Below are 12353 nucleotides of genomic sequence, written 5' to 3'. Positions count from 1 at the left end.
ATCGATATTGGGGAGTAAAAGATATATATATATATATATATATATATATATATATATATATATATATATTTATTGATTTATTGATTTATTTATTATTATATATAATTGGAAGTTGCATTATTAAATTAGATTTTACTCGATGACTTGGCTTGTATCTTTCCTGAAAACATTTCTGAAAACTCTGTTTAAAAAAAAGGGATTTTACAACAATTCAAACTCCACTTTTCCACAGAACTCCCGCCAAAAACAAAGCATTTCAAAGTCCTGCCCATGTTTAACAAATCTTTCACAATCTGCCGATAAGAAAACGCCACACAAAGCCCAATTAATCGGCTTTGCAAATATTACTATCAGTGCTTTTTATCAGTCCAGAGTGGAAAACCTGAGGCATAAATTACACGTTGGATGAAAACAAAGTGGGCGGGCGCGGAGTCTTTCAACTGGAGCGGCGGCGCCGGCGACAACTCAAAGTCATGAAACAAACTGCTGCGAACAAAGGGAAAGTGGTGGGTTTTTACCAGGCAGACGCAGGTGATGCAGGGGTTGTCGGTGATGTTGGGGATGTGGAGGACCTCGCCTTCGTTGTCGCAGCTGGCCTCGGTACCTGTGGAGGACAGGAGGAAGGTGAGATGAAGGCGGAGGTTGGAAGTGGGGCAGAGTCTGAGAACTGTCACGCGTCAGGACCACGCCAGGTCGCGACGGGCTCGTGTTGAATAAACTCGCGTTCGGCTCATTGCATCTTTCGTGGCAGTTCCAGTAGCAGCAGAATCTGTTGCACACACTGGTCTTATCTCGACATGTGTGACTGTGAGTTAATGGAAATCTTTCTTTCAGCTGCTATTGCTTCACTGTTTGGATGACATGTCCGATTTCTGCAACGAGTGTCACGACTGCCAGTTTAGTGTTGCACATCTCCGTTTTTCTAAAAATGTAAAAGAAGCAAAAAAAAAAAAGCAAGATGTTGTCACAGGTTGACAATAAACTCATGAATGATTTCCCAAAATAAAACTAGAATTTTTAAATTCAATGTCCGCAAACGTTTCTCCTGACGTTTTCCAGAACTTTTGCAGCCAGCCCGCGGGCAAATTGTCCAGAAAATGTCAGAGTGAGACCATGTGAGAATAAAAGCGAGCAAAATTCAAGGCGAGCATGAGGACGCTCTGCCCGGGCCCCACATCTCGCCTGAGTGGACCCAATTTTCCGGACATTTCCCAGAGTTCATGTCTCGAAATGGCTCAAGTTTCATGGAAAACTGTTCAGAGTTTTTGGTGTAATCCTGCTGACAAACAAACAACCAAACATGGGTAACCGTCTTGATGGATAACAATATTGAACCTAGCCATATATCAGCCAGGCTTCGTTCTAAATTGAGGATGCGTTCAAAGCCAACGTGTTCTGGGTGGGACATTTAAACATTTATCCTCCGTTCAGTCCAGTTTGTCATTCCAGGTAAAAGCGGCAACGTTTAAAACTGAGGTCTTAAAAACGTGAGTCGGTCTGCTTGTTACGAGTGCCAGTGTAATCCGAACCAGCCACAGGAAACAACCCCAAACACAAAGGTTTATGGGTAAAGGCAGACAGATGTCAGCAGTCTCGCAGCCAGCAGTTGCTACGGCTCAGAGAGAAACGAGGACCGCACCGATGTGTCAGATTTGTTTTGAATCTCTGACATGAAAACTTCCTTCCCAGTAGGAGCTCACGGTCGTGAGCAGCGGGTTGAACCCGGGTCGAAGGAGGTGAAGGTGAATCCCCGCGCTGAGCGCTCTGTTCGAGTGTCAAACTACTTCCTGTTTCTAGCAACGTCTCCTCCAGCTGATCTTATCTCCCTCAGGAAAAGGATTGCACAAAACAGCCCTTTTACGTTTCAGGACTTTTGACATTTCATGACACACTGGACTGAACGATCTTTGTGAACCCAGAAACCAGAACGGTTCCTCTTTCCCTCCTGCGCTTGTGTCCACATCTGCTCGTGGAGAGCATTTTGATCAATATTTAGTCAGCCTCTTTATCTGTGACCTCTGACCTGCTGACTGTCTGGTTTCCTGTTAATGTTGATGACTCAGGAGATGACTGGAGGTATGTCTGAGGCCGAGAACACGGTACCCAGAACACTATAAGAATGAGCTCATTCATTGGTTCACTGCTTGCGCATACGTATTTCACATCTCCTGGAATTCAAAAGATGGCAGGCCACAGCGTAACATCTCACATAGTTTCTTAGATGTTCACACCTTTAAAGCTTTTAAGTGCTACCTTGAATTTTTGGGTGGTTATCGTTATGGTTGGGGTTGTGGTGAGGGGTTCGTTGTCGTTCGGTGTCCAATAAATTGTTTTTCAATCAATCAAAAATGTCACTTCAGCTTCTGTCGCTTTGCCGCCACATTATCTGCCACTGTCAGAGGAAAGGGAAAACTCCGGAGCAGAAGGCGCCAATAACACACCTGTTACGCTGGTTGCCAACCGCCATTAAAAACGACGAAGAAGAGTGTACAACCAATCACGTAGCGATTCTTGCGATCTCTCATCTGGTGGGGCCCAAGAACACAGCCTCAACCATGGCTCGATGACCGACAGGCCTGTCAAGCGAATACATCCACATTTCTCCACACACAATCAGACCTTTAGCATGTGTGGCTAACTAGCTTTCTTCCAACTATATTAGTTTAGTTTGTGTGGTTAAATTAGAATCAGTGCCTCGGCCAACCGGTCAAGTTGCATGAAATGTGGTCACAGTTTCCCGTTCCATTGCTGAGTTGTGGCGTTGAATCATGGCCAGAAGAGGATATAAGGATATAAGATGTCATCACTTAACAAGTTTATCGTAACAAAGACATTCGTTTGAATTTGACCTTTGTCCAAATACCGATCAAATGTGCCAGTATGTGCTTGTACAGAATGCCCTCAGAGTGTCCCTGAGATATATGACGTCGTTGAGGATCGGGACGGACGGATGAAAACATACTCCGCCTGTCTCTGGCATCAAGACATATGAAGCTGAACACATCCACAGTGAAATGATACTCCGAAAGCCGGTCTGCTGGATGCTACTTGAAATTTGCCTTAAAGTCCCCCTCCACTCAAAAAAGTGTTTTTTCTTCTGTTTCTGTCCTCTGAAATGTCTGACATTGACTATAGCGACTTGTATCTGAGCAAATCTTGTCACTATAGAGGTTTTTTTCACATAGGAAAGTTCTGTGCACTTCTCTGCAATTTGAAATTCCATTTAATCCCATTCAAATTCCCCTTATTTAAAAAGGTACGATTCATTTCTTTGCTTACTCTGCGACTCTGTTGTCACCGTAAACTAAAACTAAATCTCCCGGTTGTGGGACGAATAAAGGAATATCTCATGTAGCCTGAGGTGGAACGTCACACTGTCGCTTGGCTAATTACCTTAACAACCTTTCGAATAAGGGCTGTAAAGGGACTAAAAATCTTTTTCTTTGTCGAGCCGCCTGCGCTCGTCTCTGTGAGTTCAGCACAAAAACCAGCCTGTGGATTCGGGCAGAGCAGACAAAACCCTGCCGACTCCACCACCACTGTAAAGTTTACAGCCTTCCAGTGTAATTAAACTGGCAGGGCAGTAAGTGGTGGTGGTGGAGGGGTGAAGGTGGGGACCGGAGGAGGGGGTCGGTCAGTCCGACAAAATACCTTCCTCTCCTAACTTTAGCCTCACATCCATCCACCAACATACCTGCCCGTCTATGAATAACAATGATAAACGATGAACCTCAGAAGTAAAGTAATTGAATAAAAGAGAGAAAGAAGAAAACGTTCTGCACAGTTTCAACAGCAGTGAAATTAAAACGAGCTCCGACAGCCTGTCACGATACATATTTTTGGTTCCAAAACAAACCTGAATATATAATTTGGTCTATTGAACCCCTTCGACCAGTTAAGCTACCTTCTGATAGGTCTGGAAAAAAAAACCTCATATGTAACTTATCCTTTCATCACCAGAGCAACAACTGTGTTTTCCATCAAAGTGTCGAACTGTGGAAACATGTTCAGCTTCCAGTGTCTCACTGTGTGACCCTGAAATATACATTTCTTTATCACAAGAATGTCATTCAGGAGTGGCTCTTATGTAGAAATGTTATAGATGTTACTAGATTATAATATAATCACTGATATACTTAAGTGTTAAGGAGGTGGAGCTAATTTTAAGTACATTTGAATGCTGTTGGGTCGTATCAGATGTTATGTATGTAACATCTGAATCGAAAAAGTAAAAAAAAATGTCAAATGTTAAGGAGTAAAAAATAAAATGTACTAACTGTACTAACTTTGACAGTGTTTCAGATTAACAGGGTATTTTTGCAAATGCAGAAATATCTGATCTGAATAGTTGCATTCAAGATTTGTGCATGATTACAAACGTTAGTTTTGTTCACCTGAAAAACGTTCGGTCACAAAGCGCATTTTATTACAATCAAGAAGGTGTCAGACATGGTAAAGGGTGATCCGACTAATCAGTGAAGTCTGTGAGAAACTAACAGCAGCTACAGGCCCCCACAACCGCCTCATAACGAATCACAAAACATACACTAACACGCCATGAACACCTTTCTGTTCACGAACGGTAAATTAAACCCAAAGGAGAAGATGGGAACGACATGTGACGAGTTTTCCTGGAGAGGAGCTGAAGCGCAGCAATGCTGTGGTAGGGACACAGTCCTGACAGCGACAGGGTGACCTCTCTACCCGCTGCCGAACACACTGTGAGACCCTCTGCTCTGGGGTTCAGCAGCACAATGGACAGATGATACCGCGGGTTTGATGCCAGGTGGAGGAATCTGATCCGCTGGGATCAGAGACGCTGCGGCCTCATCACCTGATGCACAGTCTCATGTCAGACAGATGCACGTTGGACTACATGAGACCCATCTGGTACAAGTTCCGTGGCCCATCTGATTTCCATCTCTCTGTTTACCCCAGGAGAAGAGATAACCGCCAAGAGAACGGGGAGACCCTTCAAATCAGAAGTCATTCTTCTCAGGGGTGGAACAGATGTGGATCAAGTCGTGATGCTTCTTCTCGCGTGGAAGTCTACGCTGGTTTTATTAAAACTGCAAGAAGAAAGTGAAACATCTGTCTTGAATCGGCTCTAGCAAATATTTGTACTCCTTTAGTCAGTTGAACTGACATGGAACTCAACTACCTGTCGTTATGGAAACGCTCCTAATGACCCCTGCAGGCAGGACAAACCGAATACATAACCATCATCAAATGTAATGAATCCAATGCCCTTTTCCTCACGGTGCCAGGTGAGCTCAGTGAAAGCAGGTCAGCCGCAGAAGTCCCGTCCCTCGGGCTGCTGTTTGCCCAACGATAAGCGGCACGGAGGCCGGGCGGCGGGCGGCAGGCGGCGGAGCCCGGTCTGTGCGCACCACCACCGAAAGCACCACCTTTCATTCACGGCGTGCCTTTTATACTCTCTTTTCACAACAGCGCTGCAGGGCAAACGAACGACACGCTGTGATGCAATGCGGCTGTCAAAAGCGCAGCGGGGCCGGCGAGAGCGCGCGCGTAGACGGGGAGGGAGAGGCAGGAGAGGCCGCTGAGGAGGGACGCAGGGAGGGCATGGAGCTGTGACACGTTACTGCCTGCTTTTAACTTTAACTAAAAGTGGGTTAATTATAACGTGTAGAGACAAAAACAACAATTTGAGTAAAGCCCCGTTATAATTTGACGCAGACTTTCATCCTAAAGAATCCACATCCCACTGTAATCACTTCGAGTTTTGATATAAATCACCTTGATAATGACTCGTGTCGTGATTTGTGCGAGGCAGAAAACTGCTCGTGCAAAAATAACAAGCTCTGCTGCAAATAACAAGGTCGGCTGCAGAGAACAAGCGGGAGCAGTCCTCCGCAGGCTGGCACCGAGAGGATAACCCGGGTTAAACTGAGCAACGACGATCCAACTATCCAGCAAGTAAATCCACCACAACAACACAAATGAAAATGTATACACACTATATCGACCCCGAATTTATTTTTGAAAACTCTCTTTACAATGAGATTTTAAAAACAAATCAAGAGAATTTAGGTAATGCAAAATGTAGGAGGGAAGCAGTTAAAGAGAAGCCGTGACTGTTGAGCTTGCGCTCGTCTGGTGATCAGGCACCAAACTGGAGGCTGACTCGCAGGTTTCCCGGAGCCTCGGATGGACACCACATCACTGGTGCTCGGGAACAGACGCGTTTCCCGGAGCCTCGGATGGACACCACATCACTGGTGCTCGGGAACAGACGCGTCACGCTGAAGCACCACGGCGACGCGGCGGCAGACGAAATCACCGCGGTTTTGGGTCGATTTTTACGCACCGCGGGCGCCGTGATGTGCCAATTACGAAGAGGCCGTGTGATCCCTTCAATCGTACCTGTAATTAGCGGCGAGGAAGACCGGGGTGTTTGGAGCACCAGGAGAAAACAGAAGAGAACCCTACAGGTGGACCAGGAGGAAGGGTTCGGGCAGCGGAGCAACATCCTCGGGTTTGAACCGGGAAGGGGGAAAAAGTATCAAAGAGTTTCTGAGGAATAAATAAAATCAATCCAGTGAGGGGGGGGGGTGAAACGGATGCACGTCTAGCCGACTCGTGTCCCTTATTCCATCCGGGAGAGTTCGCTCAGAGCGGCATTCAAATGGAAAAAGACGCGCCGACGGGCAGGAGACGGCGGCGCTGCGCGTGTGGCGCAGGGGTCCGCCGATCGACCAGTCCCTGGTCCCGCTGACAGGAGAATCCCGGGAGGGCGGAGGAGGGAGGCGGGTTCGAAAATGGACTTCTCTCCAGTCCGGCAGTGTCCGACCAAAGTGTCCGAGGTGATGCGAGCTCAGGAAAAACATCCACGTGCCGATGAGACCGTTTCACAGCGGCTCGGGTCTGCGGCAGATCTCCAGTCTCCTGAGCGAGAGGAGTCGACTCGTATCCAAAGGTCCGTTTGGCACATGGATGCTCGACGCCGACTGTCAGAGGCGGAGGGGTGGACTGCAGTCTCTCTCTCTCTCTCTGCGTCTCTCTCTCTCTCGACCTGCCTCCCCTCCTGCTCTGGTATTAAAGCGGACCTCTGGTGTCGGGGCGCACCGCAGAGCCAAACAAGTCCTGCCTCCTCTGTGAAGCCCGGGACCTCCTCCTGCCTCCAGACGGTTTCCCAAAAACCTCCTCCAGCTCCTCTCCTGTAGACATCTCTGAGTGCTCCTCGATAAGAAAAAAAAAAAAAATCAAAATCTCTATCCATCTATCTGTCTGCTGCTGGACCTGTGTGTACTGTAAAGTTGTGTGTGTGTGTGTGTGAGAGAGAGACAGAGAGAGAGAGAGAGAGAGAGAGACCAACCTCCTGCGTTGAGATCCAGTTTCATTGCCAACCAGCCAGGGGAGCTACATGTGCTTCATGTCTCTATGTTGTAAATTTCATCCAATTTTTTTTTTAGAAGATAGAGGAGTAAGATGAGGAGGAGGAGGAGGAGGAGGAGGAGGAGGAGGAGGAGGAGGAAGAGGAGGATGCAAGGGGACTCAGGAAGTAAATTTACTTTTAAAGTTCCCAGAAATGTGATTCTGGCCCCACATTCTTCCGTTTAGAGCACACTCATATACTCTTGTTGGTAAAACACTTGATGTCGAACTGACAGGAGAAAATGACCATCTGCAACTTTTTATTTCATAATTTTAGAAAGACATTTTTCTCTTTTTGGATACTCTCTTTAAACACTTCTTTTTAAATTTGTAATCATTATACACTGTTTACACTACAAGGCCAGACTCTGGTGTCTGGGGCTGTGTTCCCTTTATCCTAGAGAAGAAGAAAAATCTATTTATCAGATTCATGAGGAACTTTACCTGCCTGGGCATGAGCCGTGATCGCCAGGCTCGTCCAACACGACTGGGTTGAGCTGGCGCTGCGACTGTGATCAGAGGCTCATCAGCTGTTGGCTCCCGAGGCTGAATGGAGCAAATTCCTGCAGGTCCAGGTCTTAAAATCTGGTAGAAAGCCTGAAAGCAGAAGATGTGGGAGGCTGTTGGATCAGGAGGTGAATGAGCAGCCATCTATAGGTGTGATGTTCAGGTGTCTGCATACTTTTGGCCATGTATCTTTTTTTTGCTCGGCTACATGTCATAGGTCAAAATGTCGAACGAGCAAAGTTGTTTATCATAGTGAACATTCCTGTAATATTTTTCAGTCACCTCTTCTCCTCCTGTAGTCAAAGGCCAGGACCCAATTAGGGGCCTTGAAAGGGCCAAAGGTCAGCGGTTCCTCATCTGGAGTCTGGCGGGAACCTCCAGGGGGCGCTGAAGTGACCCTGCCAGGGTGAGTTTATCTTCAGCTTTTGGAATAAAAAAACAATGCCATTTTTAATGGAGCAAGTGACATAAAGTGACAGTAACATGCGTCTGCAGCTCTTTCTTCTTGAAGAAAACACGCTGCTCCACTGAGCAAACTCTTCTTCATTTTAGCATTAACATCTGCAGCCTGAAGTCGACATTAAAGGCCGACAGATGAGGCAGGCTGCATGATAGTGTGTTTGTGTGTGTGCGCGTGTGTGTGCGTGTGCGGCCTCTTTAAAGTGAAGCTCGTCAGAAGCTCAGACAGGGAGGAAAAGCAAGTCTTCAAAGAATTAATTAGGACCCAGCTGCTTTTAACTGAGCGTCAGCCGCCGCTCGATCTTTGCTGCTGCATGCTGGAAACACACACCGGCCATGGGACAGGTGTGTGTGTGTGTGTGTGTGTGTGTGTGTGTGTCACACAGAGAGTGATAAACAGAGGTAAAACTGGGAGATATCAGAGAGAGTGCGTGTTCAGTGCTGCAGGGAGAAACACAACAGTGTGTCGGGTTTTTTTTAAAGTGTTAAAGCTAGAAAAGTGTGTGCTCCAAAGGAACACGGAGCATCAGAGCGAGATCCAGTGTGTTCAAAGACGAGCGAGTGATTCAGAGAGAAAGTGTTTGTGTCAGGAAAAACTGACCAGCAGGAAGTGTGTGTTCAGAAGTTTAGGGGGGAAAAGTATGAAATGTGTGTTGGAGGTAAGAAGTGTCTCAGTTTGTGAGGATGACTTTCAATAATATTAGCCACTAGATGGCAACAGAGAGAGGTGAGGGTGAGGGGGTCTCTCACACACACACACACACACACACACACACACACACACGCACACACACACACAAACACACAGACACGCTTAATTCTCTCTTCTATTTACCTCATTCATCTTATGCATTCATTTTTGAGTTTCGGACTTTCGCTGCTGTTTGTTCCCGGATGAAAAACATTATCCGCCTCACACGTCTAAAGTTGATGCTGGATGATAATTAATTAAACCAAGTGAGAATCATAATTTAAGTACAATATTAATTGATTTGATGATGTGATGAGTCCATAATTGTCAAGAGAGTATGTAGGTCGAGAAGTTTTTTAAATTACCTGATTAAGATGGATTTAAACGTTCGTGAACTGTTTTGCTTCTCAGTGAAACTGCGAAAAATTGAAATGCTTGTTATTCGTTATTTCACCAGCTGTATTTTAGTTGGTCTCAGAGGCGTTGACGGAGTCTTAGGGCGCTTTCACACCTGTCTCGTTTGGTCTGGACCTTTGGCCTTTTCAGTTTGGTCCGAACCAAAAGAGGTGGTCTCGGTGTGGCTCACACTGAACCATAGCTCGATTCCTGAGCAGTGTGAAAACACTTTTTTGGATGGTGCCAACGTTTGGAACAATTATGGGAAGTTGAGGCAGTGAGCTATCACAGAAGAGAAAAAAGAGCTGGAAAAAGAATTGTAAAACTGAGCCGCTTGTAGAACCCGCGGAGAGGAGGGGACACAATATTTTATTGCAATTTGGTCCAAGAAACAACTGGAAAAAACACATAAAAACGCCAAAATGTATTGGATGATGAGAGGATGAGAGAGAGGATATGAGAGGACGGCAGAGCGGAAACGTAAAGGTCTTCCCGCCGAACTGACAACAAACCAATCAGAGTCAAGTATCAGGAGAACGCAGCCCAGGGAGGTGATGACGACAGGACATAGTTTCGTCATGTAAAGTTGAGTAACCCGATGAAATGGATGAAACAGTGTAACAAAAACCTGAGCGTTGGTTCGGACCAAGTTTGAAAACGCCCTTAAAGACACTATGGACTGAAATGTTTGCTTGATGTATTCAATAAATATCTTGCATGAAAGAAGGTTTTTCCTAATCCGCTAGAAGTAAAATCATCTGAATCTGTTTGACAAAAAGAAGTTGTGTAGAGCGCAGGTTGTTTGTGAAATCACATCAAGGTGGACACATGGATAAAACATAGGTGATGGATGAAACATATGTGATGGATAAAACACACGTGATGAAGACATTGAACCATAACTGGGGGGCAGAAATAAGGACTAGGAAAAGATGTCTTCTTTCCTTCACAGAAAAGAGGTCTCAGTTCTTTTACAGAGAAGAGAGCAACGAGAAGGAGAGCAGAGCAGATGAGAGCGAAAACCCCAAACAATTAAATCCCACATTTTTGTGTTGACATCAAAAAAGGATTGGGTGTGGAGGTAAAAGAGGAGGAGGAGGAGGAGGAGGAGGAGGCTGAGTGTAATGGAGCAGCAGAATCATACTTTACACTATAAGCATTTGGTTCAGTGATGTTCTGCGAGAGAAACGTTCATTTTTACCATTCTCCAATAACCACTCCAAAGAAGATCCAGGAGTGAGACACCCTAAGAGAAACGGAGGGAATCAGATGAGCTCCACAGTAAAGCTGTGGGGGGGAAAAGACCTCAAAGCACCAACGACAGTGTAACTGTCCGTCAGGTACACATATCATGTAACATGGAAGATTGATGAATGTCTCACACAAATCCGCTTTTCTCAACACCGAAACTTCAAAAAGCACATGTCAGGAAGTCTTCACTTTGTATGTAGAGAAATAAACCGAGGGATGACAAGGTGAGACCGCTGGAGGTGAGAGTTTTCCTCCCTGTGACGGAACCGGCTGCCGGGGGGACAAACCTGGACCGAAGGCGGCGCTCGGATGCTTTTTGGGGCATCCGTACCTCCTCCTGTCCCTCCTCCGGTCTGGCGGGAGGCGGCCCCTGCGGCCCCTGAGGTTAAAGCCCCCTGCAGCCGGCAGGTCTGGCTCTGAGAGGCTGAGGGGGAGGAGGAGCAGGATGAGCAGAAGGGGGGGGTGAGGTTAGACCCAGCTGTCTACAGCGAGAAACACCGACAGCTCGTTTACACCCGGCGAACCTTTGCAGGAACTCTACTGGTGCTCTTGGTTTAAATCAAATTTAGTTCCTCTGCCGCCCCCCCAAAAAAAGTCTTCTGATGACCCAGGAACTACCGAGGTGGAGTCTGCAGTTGCTGACAAGCACAAAACTGTTCTGTGTAGAACTTCATTCACACACACACAGAGAGAAAACACAGTGATTGAAACTGGCATGATTATAATTTCACCCCCGTCTGTGTGTCTGTCTGTGTGTGTGTGTGTGTGTGTGTGTGTGTGTGTGTGCGTGTGTCACCAGGATAACAGAAAAACTACAGAACACATTTCCATGAAACTCAGTGGAAGACTGAGACATCATGGTCAATATGGAACCCATTGGATTTTGGCGCAGATCTGGACAACGTTGTGATTGTTTGTCTTACATTTCCCAATGACTTCCCAATGAAAAATGTATGGAGTTCAAGGAACAAAAATCGTGCATATTTAGGGTGCTGATGTGAGTTTGTGACATTTGGTGCTGCACGTGCTAAAAGCCAGAGCAGAGTCATCGCAACCGTCTCTCTGTGACCTCCTTTACTCTCCGAGCAGCCTCAGATGAAAGCGTCGGGACAAATCACACTCGCCTGCTCAAACTGAATAGTCGCAGTTTCTAGTAACGAGTAGTATTAGCCCAGCATTAGATCGCCAGCTAGGGAGAAGTCACTGCATCAACCAAGATGCACTGAGGTAAAGCTGAGCCACTTCCATCACATCAGTCCTCACATGTGGCTGAAACCGTTCGGGTTGCACTCATGCGGATTTACCCCTGAAATAGGCCCAAGGTAAATGTAGTTTAGCATAAGAAGATAAAAAAAAACCCAACTCCTTCAGCATTGAATCCACTTTAAAACGGGTGCGTTTGATTTTCCACCTGAAAACTCGAATCTTCCCTTTGACCTGTAGAAACACTCGGCAACGTGTCCAGCGTGTGTCTACCTGTAGGAGAAGAACCCAGTGCTGAGAGAAGGTCATGACCTCCGCACCCTGGAAGCCTGTAAGAAAAAGCAATCCCTTCGTCCTTCCCTCGGACAATGTATGTGGCGTCTGTCCGACAACAGATCGACTCGTAGCCCGACGTCTCTGCGTGTAAACCCGGGGGAGCGTGGAGTGTGAT

The 12353-nt window shown here is 46.4% G+C and overlaps 1 protein-coding gene across 1 annotated transcript in view; it reads right to left on the bottom strand.

Annotated features, from left to right (window-relative positions):
- bmper (BMP binding endothelial regulator) overlaps nt 1-7248 on the bottom strand; it is a 30605-nt gene extending 23357 nt beyond the window's left edge. Inside the window, exons 1-2 of the mRNA XM_035607949.2 lie at nt 6385-7248; nt 519-604 (exon numbers count right to left, since the gene is read on the bottom strand). Of these exons, the coding sequence (XP_035463842.2) occupies nt 519-604; nt 6385-6490 (192 nt within the window). The 5' untranslated portion in view covers nt 6491-7248. The remainder of the gene's footprint in view (nt 1-518; nt 605-6384) is intronic.
- Nucleotides 7249-12353: the final 5105 nt, after the last annotated feature.

The sequence above is a fragment of the Scophthalmus maximus genome, chromosome 10 (assembly GCF_022379125.1).
Source record: "Scophthalmus maximus strain ysfricsl-2021 chromosome 10, ASM2237912v1, whole genome shotgun sequence".
Taxonomy (NCBI): domain Eukaryota; kingdom Metazoa; phylum Chordata; class Actinopteri; order Pleuronectiformes; family Scophthalmidae; genus Scophthalmus; species Scophthalmus maximus.
This window is presented reverse-complemented; position numbering and strand designations above follow the sequence as displayed.